At 35.2% G+C, this 21,178-nt stretch overlaps 1 protein-coding gene across 1 annotated transcript; it reads left to right on the top strand.

Moving 5' to 3' along the window:
- The first annotated feature begins 12,336 nt into the window (after positions 1-12,336).
- On the top strand, positions 12,337-20,651 carry LOC120073959 (ATP binding microtubule motor family protein). The gene is made up of 24 exons (XM_039026886.2): positions 12,337-12,628; positions 12,716-12,951; positions 13,452-13,581; positions 13,665-13,820; positions 13,916-14,253; positions 14,347-14,485; positions 14,693-14,790; positions 16,246-16,402; positions 16,490-16,559; positions 16,660-16,736; positions 17,004-17,057; positions 17,125-17,205; positions 17,306-17,417; positions 17,491-17,577; positions 17,798-17,973; positions 18,050-18,211; positions 18,307-18,414; positions 18,514-18,672; positions 18,759-18,842; positions 19,388-19,593; positions 19,750-19,851; positions 19,945-20,054; positions 20,144-20,295; positions 20,394-20,651. Exons 2-24 carry the CDS (start codon positions 12,767-12,769, stop codon positions 20,598-20,600), a joined length of 3,150 nt encoding a protein of 1,049 aa, XP_038882814.2. The 5' UTR covers positions 12,337-12,628; positions 12,716-12,766; the 3' UTR covers positions 20,601-20,651.
- The last annotated feature ends 527 nt before the right edge of the window (positions 20,652-21,178 follow it).

Genomic DNA, 21,178 nt, shown 5'->3' with positions numbered 1-21,178 from the left:
TGAATAATTTGATTTATATTTATTTATTTCTACTAAAAAATTAATTAACTTTTTATAGACCAAAATTAGAGTAATTTATCCTTAAATTAATTAATCAAATAAAAACTAACCATAATAAACAATTTAGTGATAAAGTTAATTATTTAATTAAAATTTGTTCACATTAGTGATTTAAACCGCCAGAACCGATTCCAACGAATCCCAGAGAGAATTTCACGGGATGGGAAATGAAATGGGGAGTGGGAATGGAAAATGACATCCCCAACTTCACTTCACCCGTGGACATCACTACTATCATTTACATTTGAGTCGTATATTTTTCTTTGCGCTTGTATCTTATAGATGTGTGGTAATGGAGTACCCAATGCAATCTAATTTTTTGGTTTCGTATCCATCTTAACGTACATGGAATTTCAGGTTAAAAGTAGACATGGGTGAACCGATTCTCAAAACATCAAATGTGCCTACCCGATTGGCACCAACTACAGACTAATCTGTTGTGAAGGTAGACATTAAAGTAGATGGAGTTACGTGGAGCTTGACCTGTCAGTATGGGAAACCCCCATTGTGTAATTTTTGGTAACAAAATTGACCAAGTATTTATTTAATATGTACATTTTGCAACATCCCATTCACTCTTCTAAATCTTCTCAAAGTTGCTAACGTGGATTACGTGACTTGCTCTTTTGTTTTCTTTTCTTTTACATAAATATAATCACTTTGCAAGTTGTATGTATTGTTTAAGTGATTTAGTAGATTAGAAACTATAAGTTACACTTTTATATTAAGTACAAGAGTTCCTGAGTACTTTGTAGGCTTCATAAATACGTATATTGTATATGTCATAGTTTAGTTGATTGATTGAGATGTGTTCAAGCTATAAGAGCATTAATGAACCAACGAGTACAATTAAATTAAGAAGCAATACGAAGTTATGAGGAAACCTCTGGTGAAGGGTAAGCTTCTTTAACATTTAAGTAATTTTTTCCCTCATTTGATCTAATGTAGTTTACAGCAGTCTAAACTCTGCAATGCAACTTTGGTCACAAACAGAATCTGCAAGGTCGATGACATAAACTTTGCAATTGGTCCAAAATTTGTGAGATGTTTCCAGCACGAACAAATACAGGTTGGTTTTTTAGCAAGTTTGAGATTTCAACTTTTTCTGGTTGAGGTATATATCTTTGAGCAAATGTAGTTTTTTCTAACCATTTAAAGGGTCTTCTAATCCCTCTCATAGATGTAATCTTTTTACTTTTTTGTTCACTGTGATGCTCTTTTACCCTATTCATACATAATTTGTGCAAGTCTTCTCCAATTCACGCCTTAAAATGTGCGTGCGGGAGTGTGGTGTAGGTTTGAATTTTTTATAGTTTAAGATAAATTTAAGTTATAAGCATATAAATATTGGATCACTTCAAAACAAATATGTGTACTTCTCAATGACACTACATGAGCGACATTTGCTTGTGGAATTAGAGCCTGTGTGATCGTTGATGTAACAGTTCTTGAAGGTCATGCTGGACAGGTAAGAAGATCATGTGTATCTTTTAGCCACAACATCAATAACATGATTTAGTTTCATCAATATAATTGCACAGTATGGTTATATAAATAGAGAAAAACTAAGATCGTGCAAATTCCAGTCCTTTCTTAGCTTTACATTTCCAAACATTAGATTTGAATATCTCAAGATAGAATTGCACCGTCGAGATCTACCTGGAGGACCATTACAGATAGAGTGGAGCGAGCAAGACAACAACGTGTACATGACGGGAACAGCCGAAGTAGTGTTCTATGGATTGGCTCCCTACAATAAAAGCAACCTAAAGAATCAAGACAAAAACAATTGTCGAATTTTGGTCTCTCAGCCGGTAGATGGTAATTGATGAAAATGTATCTTCTATTTGTACTTTCATTATTTTGTAATGCACATTATCTGTTTTGTGTGAATTATAATAATTGTCTTAATTGTCTTCTGTTTCGTAAGAATAAAATTAACATAATTTTGAACAAGTAGACATATTATGCTTTAATTTCTTTTGTTGAATCTGGTTAGTGTTAAGTTTCCAACTAAAAAGAGAATTCCGTATTATCTTTCGTGAACATTATCCAATGCGATTATTCTTTCATTAGAACAATGACAATGAGAAAATTCATAGTATTTACTTATGGTTGTTCACGGTTTGCTTTTGGATATATACTAAAGTGAACCAAACCAAATATATTGCTTGGTCCAAACCGAATCAAATCGAAATTTAAGTAAAAATTGAATTTTCAGTTCAGTTCGGTTCTATCGCTTTCAATGTTCACCTTTTAGTATTTCTTTTTAGAGGGGTGGATAGACCATGTTTAGGTTGATTAATACGCTCTTTTAAAGTTATGATTTTGGTTTTATTTTGTCAAATATTCCCTTTCTTAGTTAATTCTCGTGTTTTTCTTTTTTGGCCAACATATTACCTAATATTTGTGATATATTTTTTCACTTGTTAACCATCTTTGGTTGGCTAGTGGTAAAATAAAACATAGTCTCAATAAATGGCTAAGAAGTCAAGAAGGGTTATAATAATCAGTTGGACATAATTATCACAAAAATCCAACATTCAATTCCGCTTAAATTTTCATTAGCCAATCAATTTAGATCATACATTAGGATTACTTTTAAAAACCATTTATGCTTTAATTATCAAATATGTGTAGATTTTTTCAAATGTCGGTTTTACAAAATAGACAACTAGAGTAAATGCATGGACAATTTTCAAAGAAAATTTGTCCAAGAGATTAAATTCATTCGTTTATGAAAGTTTAGGAATCTAATCGATACAACTATATGTGTAGGGCTTGAAATGCAGAAGCAAGCAAAACGCAAGAAGGATTTACAAAGTCTTTTCGGGCCGAGAGTGAACGAAGGCCCTTATACGACTATTGGATACCCCTCGATACTTCAGACAAACGCTAGGTCGTGTGCAGGATGTACAAACCGGGTGACGTACGATCTCGACCTTACACTTCAATGGCCGAGATTAGAACCATAAACTTCTACTGGAAAAACCCTTCGACTGACTGATCTTTTCTTTTCCTTTTGCAGAGAAAGAATCGAGAGAAAAGAAAAGAGAGGAACGCTGGGAGGCTGCCGGAATTCGCTGGGGCGAGGAGTCTTCTATCGTCTCGGCAATGGAGGTAAAGCAGGGGTCGACTAGATGATAAGGCAGGAGTTGTCTAGACGATGAGGCTTTACTGAAGGTCGTCTAGACGATGGTCTTCTACACGATGAGGCTTGCAGAAGTAAACGATCGTTGGGTAAAATTTAAAATGATCGTTGGGAAAAGCTAGACGATCGTTTGCTAAAGCTAAACGGTCATTTGGGTTGGGGGTATACGAAAAGGAAGACAATAAGAAGAATAAGATGAACACGATCGTTTACGTGGTTCGGCCAAGGGAGGCCTACGTCCACGAAAAAGCTGACGGAGTTTTCTTTATTCAAGATTGCTTCAAGATAGTGTAAACACTCAATTACAATTGCTCTCACTCTCTTACACAAAATTAGTTATACAGAGTATTTAAAGGTAGCTAAGTTTGTAACAAAAACTGTAACCGAATGTAGTTTATTTCACTTCTATTCAATAATCTCCACCTTGAAATGAACTTCAGCTTCTTTGATCTGACTGTCTCTGCTTTAATCTTTGTCTCTCAGCTCAAACTCTATTATATCAAGGCACTTCTGGAGCTTGAGCTGAGTGACTGCTTTTGTCAACATATCGGAGGCATTTTCTGAGGTATGAACTTTCAAAACTTCTATCTGCTGTCGTATGAAATGATATTTCACATCAATATATTTTGTTCTGTTATGGTACTGTGGATGCTTTGACAAATGAATTGTACTCTGATTATCACAAAAGATCTTCACAGTGTCTTGTTTAATTTCGAAATCACTTAAGAGACCCTTTAGTCCATAGGCCTTCCTTCACTGCTTCTGATAATGCTATGAACTCTGCTTCAGTAGTAGAAAGAGCTACTACTGATTGTAAGGTAGCCTTCTAGCTTAGGACACATCTTCCACATAGGAAGATATACCCCGATAATGACCTCCTCTTGTCGAGATCTCCTACATAATCTGAGTCTACATAACCAACCAGCTTTAGTTCACTGTCTGATAGCTGTTGGTATTTCAGTTTAGCATTAGTAGTACCCTTTAGGTACTCATAATCTACTTTGTAGCCTCTCAGTGTCTCTTACCTGGATTAGCCATGTATCTACTCACCAGGCTAGTAGCATAGGCTATATCAGATCTTGTGGACACCATTAAATATATCAAACTTCCCACAGCTTGGGAATAATGAACTGTTGACATAATTTGCTGATGCTCAATGTCTGAATCTTTAGGTGAATTCTCTGTTGAAAGCTTGAAATGGTTGGCTATTGGAGTAGTCACTTCTTTAGCTTCTATCATCTGATACCTTTTTAACAATTTACCACAGTATTGTGACTGATCAATGCTTAGAATACTTGTTTTTCTGTTTTATCATCTAGATTAGCCATGTATTCTTGTTACATTTCCCATGTCTTTCATCTCAAACTTTGATTTCAGTAGATCTTTTACTTTGTTCAGCTCTTTCATTGTTGCTTCTACTAGAAGCATATCATCCACATATAAAAGCAAGTAAATAGGATGAGTATAGGACTCTGTATTTATATAAACACAACTGTCATAGGAGCTTCTGTAGAAACCATTCTTCTTAACAAAGTCACTAAATTGTCTATTCCAGCATCTTGGGGACTGTTTGAGGCCATAGATAGATTTTTTTCAGCAGGCAAACACAATCTTCCTTCCTTTTGATCTCATGTCCCTTCGGTTGGCTCATGTATATAACTTCCTATAGGAAGCCATGTAGAAAAGTTGTTTTGACATCTAGTTGCTCCAGCTCTAGGTTGTTTTGAGCCACAATTAATAATAGTAATTTGATAGAAGTCTATTTAACCATTGGAGAAAAAATTTCATTAAAATCAATACCTGGCCATTGTGTAAAGCCCTTAGCAACCAACCTAGCTTTAAATCTAGGTCCTTGATCATTAGAGAACACTTCCTTTAGCTTGTACACCCATTTGGATGTAATTGGTTTGCATCATTTTGGCAAGGATGTTAACTCCCATGTATTATTTCTCACCAGTGAATCAATCTCTTCATTCATAGCTTCTATCCACATCTTAGCTTGAGAAAAACCGACTGCTTCCTTGAAGGTTGAGGGTTCTGCGTCATTAGAAAAATCAGTAGTATTCAAAGCTAAGTAGTCTTCATACCTTGATGGTGAGACAATGTTTCTTCTCTTCCTATCTCTAGCTAGGCAGTAACTTCTCACTTCTGATTCTTCTGCCTCAGTATCAATAATAGCATCTTCTACTTCTTCTTCTTGATGAGGTAGTTAATCAAAGTGTGATTCAGAGCTCGAAGGATCAAAAGTAGGAACTAGAACTTACTCCACCTCAATTGTATCACTCTTCTCTTGAGGTACTGAAACATTTGGATTAGTTTTCTGCATATACATTTCTTCCCTGAAAATCATATCTCTACTAGTTATGCATCTTTTCTCAATAGGGTGCCACATTCTAAACCCCTTAGCACCTTCTGTGAAGCCCAAAAACATACACTTCACAGCTCTGCAAGCTTCACTTTACTCTGATAAACATAGCTAGTGCAGCCAAATACCCTCAGGTTATTCAGGTTAGGTGACTGCTTGGTCCATCTTTCTTTAGGGGTTAGAAGGTTAAGAGATGCATGAGGGAATCTATTCAGTGTATAGACTGTATATGAAACTGCCTCTGCCCAAAACTTCTCAGGTAGTAAAGCATCAGATAGTAAGCTTCTGACCGTCTCCATTACTGTTCTGTTTAACCTTTATGCTACCCCATTTTGCTGGGGTATATATCTAACTGTCTTGTGTCTTAATATGCCCTGCTGTCTGCAATAAACATTAAACTCTTTTGCACAATATTCAAGCTCATTATCTGTTTTAAGACACTTAATATGATAGTTAGACATTTTCTCAACCATCGCTTTCCATTCTTTTAACTTTTCAAACACTAATTCCTTAAATTTAAGGAAATAGATCCAGCTTTTTCTTGAGTAATCATCAACAAATGTAAGAAAATACCTGGCACCACTCAATGATTGATAAGGTGAAGGACCCCATAGGTTTGAATGCACATAGTCGAAGATGGCCTTGGTTGTGTGTTGTGCCTTCACAAAGCTCTACCTAGTAGCCTTCCCTATTACACAATGTTCACAAAAGGATGGGCTCTGATGTACTCCCTTAGGTAGAATACCTTGGTTGGCAAGAGCTTGTAGACCTTTGGCACTGATGTGAGAGAGTCTTTTGTGCCATAGGTCTCATTCAGTAGGCTGATTATGAGTCACAATCAAAAGCTGAGTGTACTTGATGAACACCTTGCACTACAAACACTCCATTTATCTTCATCCCTCTAAGGACAGGCTTACTGTTCTTCAACACTTCACAGTATCCTTCCTTGCCTCGGTATTCATAGCCAATAGAGTCAAGCATGCCTAGTGAAATTAAATTTCTCTTTAGTTTAGGCACATGTCTGACATTTCTTAAGAGCTTGACTGTTCCATCTTCTAACTTCAATGAGACTGAACCAATCCCAACCACTGGACATGAGTTATTGTTTCCCTTGTGAAGTGTCATGTGGAATGAATACCCTGAATCTAGAACCCAATCTAGGTTCTTATTTGCTTCTTCTTTTGCCCTGCAATTAGATGTAGCCAAAGCATCAGAATAAAAGTAAGAATCTTTACAAACTGATGCTTCACCTGACTGGTTTGGTTGGACTTTGGGTTGTGGCTGAGATTGCTTATTTTTCTGCTCATTTTTCCACTTGAGTGTTCTGCAATCTTTGATCAAATGTCCAAGCTTTTTACAATATTTGCATCTGACCTTGGACTTTTCTTTTCCCCCTTCTTCATTTGAGCTTTGTTTGTCTTTCTCCTTGTTATTCTGTTTTGACTTCCCTTTAACAAACAAGCCTTCTGCATTAGATTTTTCTTCTTTGCTTGTATTGAGTTCCATTTCTCTGATTTTAAGAGCAGAAATAATGATATCAGTAGTAATGGAATCTCTTCCATACTCCAGGGTTGTCTTCACTTCTCTGTAGGATTCTGGCAATGAGTTAAGAAGCACAAATGTTTCATTGTCTGCTCCGATTTCTTCTCCTTGAGTCTTAAACTCAATAGTAATTCTCTTGAAATCATCTAAGTTCTCTGTTAATGACTTCGATGCATTCATCTTAAATGTAAAGAACCTTTCCCTTAGGAAAAGTTTATTAGGCAGATTCCTGTTTCATAAAGCTCATTTAATTTGTTCCACATCTTGTAGGCTGTCTTTTGATCGATTACTTGCCGTAGGACATTATTTGACAAGTTCAAAACGAGTGTTCCATGAGTAGTAAGCTTCATATTTTCTTTTTCTTCTTTTGTCACTGTACTTGGCAGCTTTTCCGGATCATCAAGGGCCTTATGCGCCCTCTGCTATCCCAAGATAGCCTTTATTTTGGTCTTCCACAGACTAAAGTCGCCTTTTCCATCAAATTTCTCAATGTCGTACCTTGCAACTATCATTTATGAACTGAAAGTTCAACTAAAATACTTCAAGATTATTGCTTCTTTGAATCTTGACTAATCTTGAAGCTTTCTTGCAGGCTCTGATACCACTTGTAGGGCTTGAAATGTGGAAGGAGGCGAAACGCAAGAAGAATTTACAAAGTCTTTTCGGGCCGAGAGTGAACGAAGGCCCTTACACGACTATCGGATACCCCTCGATACTTCAGACAAATGCTAGGTCGCGTGTAGGATGTATAAACTGGGTGACATACGATCTCGACCTTATACTTCAATGGCTGAGATTAGAACCACAAACTTCTACTGAAAAACCGCTTCGACTCACTGATCTTTTCTTTTCCTTTTACAGAGAAAGAATCGAGAGAAAAGAAAAGGAACGTCAGGAGGCTGCTGGAATTCGCTGGGGCGAGGAGTCTTCTATCGTCTAAGCGATGGAGGTAAAGCAGGGGTTGAATAGACGATAAGGTAAGTGTGTCTAGACGATGAGGTTTTACTAAACGATGGTCGTCTACACGATGAGGCTTGTAGAAGTAAACAATCGTTGGGTAAAAGCTAAACGATCATTGGGAAAAGCTAGACGATCGTTTGCTAAAGCTAAACGATCGTTTGGGTTGGGGAGAGGGGTATATGAAAAGGAAGACGATAAAAAGAAGAAGATGAACACGATCCTTTACGTGGTTTGGCCAAGGGAGGCCTACGTCCATGGAGAAGCTGACAGAGTTTTCTTTATTCAAGATTGCTTCAAGATAGTGTAAACACTCAATTACAATTTCTCTCACTCTCTTACACAAAATTAGTTATACAGAGTATTTAAAGGTAGCTAAGTTTGTAACAAAAACTGTAACCGAATGTAGTTTATTTCATTTCTATTCAACAATATGTTTACAAATTGACGAGGTAATAGTGAGCCATCTTCGTTTCCATATAGCTTATGTAGATTTTTTTCCACAGCCCTAACTCCACATTTTTTTTTCTGTCATTCAAAAGAATCTAGATAATTATTTTTTGGAAAATCAACTTTCAAAGAGTTTCTTAACGGACCTTTAATATTAATATTGTTGTTTTCAAAACTTATTAGAGAAATATTGTTGTTTTAAAACTTATTAGAGAAATATTGTTGGTTTGGGAGTTCGAGGCTAGAAGTCGAGGGTTGAAGATTCGACTAATGTAGAGGTCGAACGTTCAGAACTCGACAAACAAAGAAAAACTTGGAAACAAGGGTTGTCGAGGGTTGAAGTTTCGACATACATAAATCGAAACTTCAATCCTCGACAAGGAAGATAAGTGGGTGAAGCAGATTGTTAGAGAGAGCGAGATTGAAAGCAAGATTGTGAGATTGAAAGCGAGATTGTAGGAGAGAGCGAGATTGAGAGAGCGGGATTGTATGATGGGACAATCTCCAATGTTTATGGAATGTATGCGTCCCACTCTCTCCTACAATCTCGTTCTCTCTCACAATCTCGCTCTCTCCTACAATCTCGCTTTTAATCTCGCTCTCTCTTACAATTCAAAATTCTGTTATTGTTGTTATTTTTTTCATTAATGATTACTAGCTTTTTTTCTCACTGGTTATGTATATATATATATATATATATATATTTCTATGGAAAGTAAATAAATTTGTTGTATATTCAATTTTTTTTATTATAAAGTTGTACATTATTCTTTTAATTAAGTTGTACATTATTCTTTTAATCAACTTGTACATTATTCTTCTAATTAACTTGTACATTATTCTTTTAATTAAGTTGTACATTATTCTTCTAATTGAGAAACAAATATTTTTTTAATTGAGAAATAAATATTTTTTTTTTCAGATCATGGCTTTAAACCCAGGACCTGTTAATCCCGATGTTTTATACGACCAGTCCATTCATCGATCATCTGTTGTATGGCGAGATCGTACTACTGGAGAAATATCTTGCAGGCGTCGAGCGGCAGTTCTCCAATGCACTATCCTGCTCCACCCTACTACCGCTACTGCACACATCTGAATTCTATGGGATTGCCATATTAGGATTTATTCAGTTGGACTGGGATCTGATCACAACCTTGGTCAAGAGATGGAGACGCATACATTCCATATCTGTTGGAGAGTGCACTATCACTCTACAAGACATAGAAGTGTTATTGGGGTTACCTGTTGATGGTGAGTCGGTCACCGAAGCGATGTACGATGACTGTTAGAAGTTTGTCAACTATACCTCGGTACGACCCCACCTACCGACAAGATTAAAGGATCAAGATTAAGTTTAATATGGTTAGGAACACAATTTCGTGAGCTCACAAATGGTGGAAGTCTGTTTTCAGATAAATCAAGTCATTTTGTTCACTTGATGTTCCTGCCACTGTTAGCTAACCTCCATGATGTGGGGCAGTATTCGTGGGGTGGAGCATGCTTGGCATAGTTGTATAGACAATTATGCAAAGCAACAAGACCTGAGATTCAAGAGATTGACCTAAAGACTGAAGATTGATCTGAAAAAGTTGCACATTTGATAGTGCGATGGCACTATCGTGCAAGGTTTATTGCAGTGGGGGTTTCTCTTGAACAGTTTGACACAGATGTCACTCAAGAATATATTCATTGGTATAATAATATCACAAGGCGCTACGTCACTCATCCGGGAGCAGCTGTGGGTCATCTGGTAAATAAATCTTATCTAATTATTTTTAATTTAAATTTATTTTAAATATTGTCTAATTGTTTTATAATTCACAGAGATCGAACAACCGTAGACTCCGTGAGGTTGCGAATGATCTGAACCAGGTTCTTGCTATATGTAGTGACAACCAAAGCTATATGGAGGAAATTCATTATATGTACGATATACCTATTGTTCCTCCACCAGCTCCTAGACGTAGAGGACCTGTTCGGGAAGAGGATGAGTTTGATGAGGTTGCACATAATGTGGAAGAGTTTCCCCCTATGATGTAGACGCAAAGTCAAACTAATTAGTCCGATGATGATGATGCCAGCATTTGGTTCAGGACATTATGACTCAGAGGCTGGTCTTTCATCTTCATACGTGCATAGACATGGTCGGGATCGTGGAGAGCATAATGAATATTTATATTATGAAGCGCCTGCAGAGGTACCAGAGCAACATCAAGAAGAACCCGAGCAACCTCAAGTTTGAAGTCGACGACGACAACCAGCTGGAAATCGACGATGTCTGCCTTATGGGACACATTGATTTTTGTAATTATTTTTATATAAATGAGATATTTAATTTACATTTTTTATTTTTATGAGATATTATTTTTTTAATTTATTCTTTTTATATATCATGAATAGTAATTATTTTGATATAGAAGCTTTTAAATGTCACTGACATAAATAATAACATCAGATAGTCTAAATCTAAAAAGTTAGGTAAAAAAAACTTCAATATTCAAATTTACATATTTTAGACAATAATTTGGGGACATAATAAATCAAATCAACACTCAAAACCTTCACATGCAAGTCTATAAATAAGACTATATTATTGATATAAAGAACATAAATTTTAATCACAGTAGTGAGGTCAATAGTTTAAAAGATTTTATAATAATGATCTTAGATTCCTTTTACATTTGGTATTAAGATTTTGATGGAGTTTTTTTCTTTTTTTAAAAAAAAATATAAATAATAAAAAAATATTTTTAGAAATTATTTTTATAAAATGGAAAATTAAAAAAAAAAAAGAAAGGAAGAAAGAAAGAAGAAGGTGGAATGTGTAATAATTAAAAAAAGAAAAAAAAAGAAATTTGTACGGATATCTCGCTCTCGCTCTTTCTCAAAATCTCGCTCTCTCTCTTACTCTTTCCTCTTTCGTTCTCTCCCAATACAAAATAATTTTTAACACATCAAATAATTATGAGTGTTATGAGGAAGGTCTTTCGTTTTCTCCACATCAAATAATTATGAGGAAAGTCTCCAGAATGATAATTAAACAGACTCAATAATAATGTTAGGGTAAGGTCAAGGTTCAAAGTTCGACGTGCAAATGTAAAGGGAGAGGGGAAGGTCGAGGGTTCTAAATTCGACCCAACTAGGTCGAATTTTCAACCCTCGACTTATTTAAAAAAAACAATATTTTTACAAATAGTTTGAAAATAACAATATTTTTCTAAATAATTTCTAAAAGGACAATATCCTTTTAATTTTTTCGTTTCTTAACAGCAGTTTTTGAAAATCAATATTATTTTAGAAAAAAGCAATTGATTTTCAACCAAAATTATTTTGGAAACCATGCCAAAAACACTCGAAATAGCTACTTTTGATAAATGTATTTGTAAAATGGAAAGGAAGATTATATATAATACGCAATGTAAAGGAAAGTCTTAATACGTAGATTTTCATTTTGTAAGAAAAGTCACAAGCAAAAAGGATAAATAAAATAAAGCCTAAAATGACAGGAGATTACCAAATCAATATTAACATTAAAACAAGTCCTAAATTTATAAGCCAACATAAACATTGTTGAGTGGTCATTGACATATATTCTCTATTTTAGGGTCATAAATTTGAATTTTTCTAAATCATTTGTTATACTAAAAAGGATAATAATAATAATAAAAAAACAAACATAGTTTAACTAGTCATGAAAGATTTAACTAAAAAATTGTGGTAATTAATAATTAATTTTTTTTCCCCAAGAAAGCAGCCCCCTTTTTCCTCCCTTTTAGGAAGAAAAATCAAAGGAAAAAAAAAAAAAGGCATGGAAGCTTTTAGGAAATAAATTCCACCAATTGCAATTGCAGGCTCCGGCCGTGCCCCAGAAATTTGAAAATTCTTTCCGGAGTGGGGCCCCCACCTTTGATCGAATTCAAATTTACGATTCCAACGGCTACTTTCTCCCCTATATGTAAATATTGTAGTGGACAGTAGCCGTTGAAACATAGACAAAAAAGCTTTTCTCCCCCTTCTTCTCTCCATAGCTCCTTTTCTCAATTCAATCAATCTTCGAATCGAACACAACAAGGATTCTCTCAATCGCATCTTCAATTAAGGTTTTCTTCTATTTTTCGTCTCTGAATTTATGAGCGGAGAGAAAATTCTGTGAATTCTAATTCGCGATCCTGTTTTGTTTACTATAGGTGGTGTGGTGGTGGTGATTTTTTTGCTAATTGTTGAAATTGAGGAATAAAATGGTGCCATTGACGCCTGATCAGTCGAAGAAATCGGGAGTTGGGGTTACGCCATCTCCAACTCCGTTTCTGACTCCTCGTCCCGAACGGCGACGAACTGATTCGAGAGGATCTGATTCGAATTCTAACCATCATCAGCAGAATAGGGATAAAGAAGTTAATGTGCAGGTTGTGTTGAGATGCAGGTGAGATTTATTGTTTTAGAGAAACTTGTTAGGGTGTTAATGAGTGTTAGAAGTAGATCCTCTGTCGGATTTTGCTCATATTCTCCACTTCCATTAAATTCATTAGGTAAAAGAAGGTTCTCTAAGGTTTAGTTTTTTCCACTTGAAATGCTTTTGAGAAGTATATTCAGAGTATCAAGGTTTAGAAATTCTCTTTCACTTGAAAGCTCTCATGTTTGTTTGGATTGTTCCTGCGCAAAATTCCCGAGCAATGTGTCTTTTGATGTCTGTATTGCTTTTAAAACCTAGCTTGGTGGATTTCAGAAGTATTGGCCACTTAATTTATTCGAGTTTCTACTTGTATGACCATGGTATTTTTTATGATATAGAGAACTGAAGTGGTGATGATGACTTGCTTGTGTATTTGCCTCCTCAGAATCTGATTAATTCTTTGAAAATTTTGACTGTTGACTATGTCGGTTTCTCTAAATGGAACCAATTGTGTTGTATTACAATGGTAGGCCATTAAATGATGATGAACAGCGGTCAAATGTTCCACAAGTGATATCATGTAATGAAATAAGAAGAGAAGTTAGTGTCTTGCAAAGTGTAGCCAATAAGCAAGTCGATAGAATCTTCTCCTTTGACAAAGTAAGTTTCTGAAACGTTAACTTGGTTGATTTTGTGATAATGGATACATTTGGTTATTTTAGCTGACTATGAATAGTTGTCAGGTATTTGGTCCGAAGGCACAGCAAAGATCAATTTATGAACAAGCTATTGCCCCTATTGTTAATGAAGTACTTGAAGGCTTCAACTGCACCGTCTTTGCTTATGGGCAAACAGGCACCGGTAAAACATATACGATGGAAGGTGGGATGAAAAATAAGGTATAGATCTAGTCAAACAAGAACCTTATATTTTATTTCCTTAAGTTAATTTATTCTGTGTTTTTAACATGTATTTCACCATGACGAACAAACAGGGTAAGGATCTGCCTGCTGAGGCTGGTGTTATCCCACGGGCCGTTCGTCAAATCTTCGATACACTTGAAGAGCAAAATGCAGACTATAGCATGAAAGTGACATTCTTGGAGCTCTACAATGAAGAAATTACTGATTTGTTGGCTCAGGATGATCAATCACGATCTGCAGAAGAAAAGCAAAAGAAACCTATTTCCTTGATGGAGGATGGAAAGGGCGCAGTGGTTGTAAGGGGCCTTGAAGAAGAAGCAGTTTACAGTTTAAGTGAGATATATACTCTTTTGGAACGAGGATCTGCCAAAAGGCGTACAGCAGACACCTTGTTAAACAAGCGTAGCAGGTAGATTTGTAATGTCATGTTGGTAAAAAGATTTGGATTATTGAAAAATATGTAAACCTCATATGTTTTGTTCAATATGTTCTATAACTGCAGCCGCTCTCATTCTATCTTTTCCATTACTCTCCACATTAAAGAATCATCTGTTGGTGATGAGGAACTGATCAAATGTGGAAAGCTTAATCTTGTTGATTTAGCCGGATCAGAGAATATATCTCGCTCAGGTGCACGAGAGGTGAACATTTGTTTCTATGCATATAAAACAAATTTGTAAGTCAGATCTAAAATTCTTAGACAGTCAATTATAGGATCTGTTAATTAAGTTTATAAGATAGTGTCTGATCAGCATTTAATGAACATATGGAGCCAAACGCCTTGTAGTTCAGTAGATATTTTTGTTGGTCAGATTTGAATCAATGTGTACACCTCTTTTAACTTACAGGCTCGAGCAAGAGAAGCAGGAGAGATTAATAAGAGCTTACTTACCTTGGGCCGTGTTATAAATGCATTGGTTGAACATTCTCCTCATATACCTTACAGGTATATCCTGAAATATACTAATCTTCCAACATCATTAAGTTTTCTTGTATTATTTAGGAAAAAATAAATACCTTTTTAGTCAAATACACCTCATATACCTTACAGTTCCTATGGTTTCAATTTGATCAATTTAGTCTATCAGTTTTAAAGATTAGATTTAAAAGATCCCTATTGTTATTTTCTACCTCTCTCTACTTTTCCTCCCTCCAACAACCTTCGCACTTCATCTTGCTCTCCCGTTCTTCCATTCCCAAATACATTTCTCTGTCCCATTAATTGGAGTCATATCAATTCTCTATGTGGAGTCATATCAATTCTCTATGTCTGTTGCTACTCGTATCAAATTGTTGCCGCTTATGAATTTTGAGGGGCTTAGCAAGTAAGTATATCATGGTTTGGGTTGGAGAGCGGAGGGGGAGAATTAATGTGTTTGTGAGAAATGGAGATGTCGTGGTTGAGTTTACAGTGTCTGAATTTCCAAATGGAAAAAGGAGGAATCATTATCTCCAAGATGATTAGAATTAAATTGAACACATGGATTAAATTAAACTACTGTGACCAACCTAAATTTGGTGTGTGAATTTGCTTAATCTCAAAGGATGAAACCATGCACAAAACAATGAAAACCCCATCAACAGTTCTACTTTTCAATGTGAACAGCTTTAGTTAAAAAAAATAAATAAATAAGAGGAAAAAAACCCATTAGCAAATGATGATAGGGTTGAAAATTTTAAAGGGATTGATGAAGCTAACAAACCATTTTGAGTAAGATTAAGAAGACTACAGTGGAACTGAAAAAGACCTTGAGATGGGTGGAGCAAATTTTTTTTTCACCCAAAAATGAAGGAAGAGAAATGGAAGAACCGGAGAGCATGATGAAAAGGGAGGTTGTTGAGGGTGGGGTGAGCATGATAGACTAAAAAACCGAGTCGACCAATTGTGAACCGAAGTCGGTCAGTGTTGGTTTGGGAAAAATTACAAATTGGAAAGTTTAAAAAAAAAAGCTTAAATAATTAAACCAACCAAACTGACCGTCCGACCTTGACTCCTCAACGGTCGAGGTCAGTTTGAACATTTACTAAACCGACTATCTATAGTCGATTCGGTGGCAGTTTGGTCGAAAAACCAACTCTGATGGATCAATGCTCACCCCTAGTTGAGGGGGAGAAGAGGAGAGAGAGGTGTGAGAAACTATTTTTTTTACTTTTTTAATTTAAAAACATCATTTTTCAGTATTTAATAATAATATATAATTAAGGTTGAAGATAACAATAGAGACTTTTAAACTATTCTTGAGAAGAGAGGCCAAATTGAAACTTTTAGGAACCAAGTGCCTATTTTTAAATATGTATTTTTCCTTTTTTAGTCCCTATTAAATATTACTGTTATTTTGCAACTATTATTATTACTATTAACAATTTTCTGGCTCATCCGTCATGGCAAAATTTTGTGCAGGGATAGTAAGCTTACTAGGCTGTTGAGAGATTCTTTGGGAGGAAAGACAAAAACTTGTGTCATTGCCACAATTTCTCCTTCTGCTAACTGTTTGGAAGAGACTCTTAGTACTCTAGACTATGCCCATCGTGCAAAACATATCAAGAACAAACCTGAGGTTTACTCCTACGAACCTCCTCAAAACCTGTTCATCCTCTTAATTTGTATTATTTTCCCAAATACTGACAATGAAGTTCGATGACAGGCAAACCAGAAAGTATCTAAAGCTGTGCTACTTAAGGATTTGTATCTAGAAATAGAGAGGATGAAAGAAGGTTGGATCGAATTCCTGTTCAACATATTTAGATTGACATCTGTATTAACAATAGAAGATCAAATATCCCTTTTGTTTAAAATATGTGAAAATTGTTGCAGATATTAAAGCTGCAAGGGACAAGAATGGTGTTTATATCCCACGTGAGAGATATGCTCAAGATGAAGCTGAAAAGAAGGTCAGTCGGTTTTTGTTAAAAAGAATAACATGCCTGGAACGTTTTCTTTCTTTTGAAATTTTGTTTCTCTCAAAACATTAGCTTTCAAAATTTTGATCAGTGGCCTAAAGAGAATGTATGTGGAGTTTGAAAGGCAGAATCTTCTACACACATATTTCAAACAGAATCTGCTTAATAATTGGTGCATAAGACCTAAAAATTGGTTTAAACCTACAAACTTCAAACAGAAATTTTACATCCTTAAGATTCATGATATCTGCTCCACAGGCAAAATCTGAGAGGATTGAACAACTTGAAAATGATCTCAACCTTAGCGAGAAGGTCAGTTTTGCTCAAACATTTTTCATGAACATTGTTTATAAAACTGAAAGGTTGGCTTCTCGTACAGCAAGCTGAAAGCTTCCGAGAGCTTTATTTGACTGAACAAAAAATGAAACTGGACATGGAACACGAGCTCAAGGATTGCATGGTATGAATGTACTGAAATATTGCTTCTCTTGTGTACATGTATCTCCATAGAAGAATGTCCTGAAATATTGCTTCTCTTCTCTACATGCTTGTTTGTTCAGATAACTTTGGAAAAGCGGAACAAGGCATTATCTGAACTACAAGATGAACATGGGTTAGCCATTGCAGCCTTGAAAGAAAAGGAGTCCATCATTTCTCAGCTGAAAACCTCAGGTTTGTCTCTCGGTTATCAGAAATTTTTCAAATATTATGATTTAAAATAATCTGTTTACTTTGGTACAAACAGAAAATTCCTTACTTCAACGTGCAAAGTCATTGCGCATGGACTTGCAGAATGCCTCTGAGGATATAAGTTTATTATTTGATAAAATTGGTATGTCTTTTTCTAAATAATTGAATTCTTGGATTGTAAAGTTACCCTATTTAAGTTATTATTCTGATCATGATAAAGTGCATTGAAAATCCAAAGACAGATGAAACGGAAGCAAAAGAAAAAGAATCATTCGTCCATGCAATTAGGTTAATTTAAATGTTGTCTTTCTGGAGACTATCACATAGTTGTATTATCTTAATTTTGGTTTCTCCCTATATAGACCAGAAAGATAGGATGGAAGCAGAAAATCAGAGTAGGGTGTTGACATTTGGATCTCAGCTTGATCAAAATTTAAAAGATCTTCACAAGATCATCGTAGGTTCTGTTTCTCAACATCAAGAACAGCTAAGATGCATGGAAGAACATGCACACACGTATCTTGCAAGTAAATCTGATGTAAGGAATGAAAGAAATGTTGTAAAGTTTTGATGGCATTTGTGCATCCGATTAATCATAACCTTCTCATTTTCAGGCAACTCAAATCCTGGAGACAAAAGTAGGGAAAATGGCTCAGACTTACTCTTCGGGAGTGGCTGCCTTAAGACAGTTAATCAAAACACTGCAACAGAATATTTCCACCGACCTAGAACAGATGAATGCTACAGTTTCATCACAAGCAATTAATGTTGAAAATGTATGAAGTGCATAGTAATCCTTTTTCTTTCCATTCATTTTCGTCCATAAGTAATGTGCAAGTACTGACAATTCAACATGTGAAACTTTGTCCAGTTCTTGGTTAATGCAGTATTGGATGCCAAAGAGGTTGTCAAGGACATTCAAAGTTCTCTTGATGATCAAAAACAGCTTCTTGATCTCTATGTTCAACGCCAAGAGGAGGTAGTGGTCATTTTTTGTTAGGCTTTTGATGGTTGGGAGCTTTATCAATTCTTTTATTTTGTCAAGTTTTGCAATTTAATCCTTGAAAAAAAATATCAGGAATTGCAACACAGTTTGGCTTCGGCGCAGAAAATATCAAATGCAAGTATGAACTTTTTTAATGAACTTCATTCACATGCATCAAAAGTTATGACACTGCTTGAAGAAAGTGAAATTGAGAGGTCCAATCAATTAGTGAATTTTGAGAAGACGTTCAAGGTAAGGTAGCTTTAAGAGAAATTTCAAATTGAAGCTTTTCATAGTTCGCTGTCAATTTATATAACCTACTTCAATTTGTGGAACAGGCGTTGGCAGAGAAAGAGGAGAAACAAGCTCTGACGAACATTGCAGCCATTATTGCAAATTTGACAGCTAAGAAGGCTGAGATGGTTGGTTTTCTTTTTAGTGTCATAAGCATATTAGACTTGAGTCAGTCTCATCATCAGGCCGAAAGCCCAAAGGCCATCTAAGTCCAGTCTAAAATTAACGGTTAACCAGCTTGACCCATTCTAGCCCTCGTAAATTGGATTGGATATAGATCTATCTTTTTTTATTGGGTTGGCCCATGGACTAGCTCGTTTTGAGCCATATTTGGATCAACCTATTTGGCTGGCCTAAAAGCCCAACCCAAAATCACTATTCTTGTCCTACATTGAAAAAAATTGAAGGTAGGAGGGGGGTTGCATACTCTATAAATAAGTCTCTTTAATGCTATTTTTAAATTTAAAATAAAAATTAATAATATAGTATATTTTGAGCCGATCCAAAGGGCCAATCCGAGCCTAATCTAATTTTGGCCCATTGAACAAGGTCTATGGATTGGACTATGGAGGGTCTATGTAATGAAAGGTTGGGCTGACCGTGACTGGTCCAATGATGAGGCTAAGACTTGAGTGAAGCATTCTCTTGGCTTAACTTTTTATGAATTGAATAGGTATCAGAGGCGTCAATAAACATTCAAGAATGGAACCTACAGCACAACAAGATATTACAGCAAGAAATGTCCTGCATGCAGCAAGTATCAAATTGTGCCAAGAAGGAAATGAATGAATATGTTGAAAAGGTGGAATCTCATTTCACAGAGAGCATGGTTTCATCAAATGAGTCTAAGACTGCACTGGAAAATGCAATCGACGAATGGTAAGTTTTACTTGAATCATTTTCTTGTGATTGAATAATAACCTATCATACAAAATGAATAGATGTAAACTGCTCTGAAAGGTATATCTTTGTCAAATATAAAACTCTCTTTTGAAAAAATAGTTTAGTATAAATCTATATTCTTACACTATGCAGCTCAAAGAGATTGGATCATTCTCAAGGACTATGGGAAGATGCGCAATCATCGGTAATAAAACTGAGTAAGAATGGTGCTACAGAGATTGAATCTACCGTAAAGTGAGTATCTGTTTTCTCTCTGTTGATTGATCTTCATTTTCAGCATCAAAAGCAAATTTCCTTATTTTTTCTTTAAAAAAAAAAAAAAAACAGGGCTAGTATTTGCAAAAACAATTTTGCACATGAAGAATTTGCGACTGTTTCTTCAACACTGGATGCTGATTTTGATGCTGAAGTCAGTAGTGCACTAGCTGCAGTAAATGGTACTTCTTTAGATATCTTAAAATTGTATTCTTCTCCTTTTTGAAAAACTATGTTTCTTATGCTTACTTCTGAGAGAACCTGATGGCAGATTCTTTGAGATTAGACCATGAAAATAAAAAGGAGTTGGACTCAATTTCTACCTCTTGCTTGGATGAGCTAAAATCCACACAAGATAACCATGGAAGAACGATATCGAAAATCCGAGACCAGGCAGAACAGTGCCTTATAAAAGATTATCTGGTCTGTCTTTTTGCTTGACTGATCATATTCATTATCATGTTCATATAGCTTTGTTTACAACAATTTTCATAATACGATAAAACTTCGATTGGTAACAGGTGGATCAACATTCCGACTCAACGCCGAAGAAAAGAGTAATAGCAGTGCCAAGTTTAGCATCCATTGAGGAGATGAGAACTCCTGCACATCATCTGAAAGAAGGAATTTCAATAGAAAACAAGTTGAAATGGGGATTGACAGAAGGCAAACTTCAACATGGAGCAGTGTTGTTACCCTCAAGAGCTCCTTTTACAAATGTCAACTGAAATGAAGAGCACCAAAAAGCAAATGCAAATGTCTAAAAGTTTATTCTTCTTCTTCTTGAAGTCGATGTTTGTACTGAGAAACCCTTTCACAAATGTTTTTAAAAAGTCAAGAAAAAAAATTGTTTTTAGAAAATTGTTTTTTTCCTCCCAACCAGGGGCCTATTTGATAGTGTATTTCATGTTATCAAAGATGTGGTTTGGTAACTTATTCAAAAATTGATTCTTTAAAGTTGTAAATATTTTAGGTCCCTTGAAAAAATTTATATATAATTTATAATACATTACATAATATTATAATTTATAAAAAAATAATTGAGTTTATAACATGATGTATTGTATTTTTAAATATATTTTTTAATCTTGATTTAATATAATTCTACATTTCATAATTTAAAATTCAAAATATAGATAAAATGAAAACATAAAAATGTTATTTTCAGAACTTGTACGTTTGTATCACATAATCTGAAAATATTTGTCAGAAACAAAATTCGAATTGTCCGCAAATACATATATTTACAGTAAATCTAAAAACATAAACCTGAATTCTCAACTAATCGGTTTCTTAAGAATGAAGT

Source organism: Benincasa hispida, chromosome 3 (genome assembly GCF_027475165.1).
Source record: "Benincasa hispida cultivar pf3 chromosome 3, pf3_genome.v1.1, whole genome shotgun sequence".
NCBI classification, from domain to species: domain Eukaryota; kingdom Viridiplantae; phylum Streptophyta; class Magnoliopsida; order Cucurbitales; family Cucurbitaceae; genus Benincasa; species Benincasa hispida.
Note: the sequence above shows the minus strand (reverse complement) of the source record. Positions and strands in the feature narration are given on the sequence as shown.

Coding starts and splice junctions, on each gene's coding strand:
- LOC120073959 (XM_039026886.2), top strand. CDS start 12,767: ATGGTGCCATTGACGCCTGATCAGTCGAAGAAATCGGGAGTTGGGGTT. Junction 14,791..16,245: donor TCTCCTCATATACCTTACAG/GTATATCCTGAA, acceptor AATTTTGTGCAG/GGATAGTAAGCTTACTAGGC. Junction 17,206..17,305: donor ACGAGCTCAAGGATTGCATG/GTATGAATGTAC, acceptor TTGTTTGTTCAG/ATAACTTTGGAAAAGCGGAA.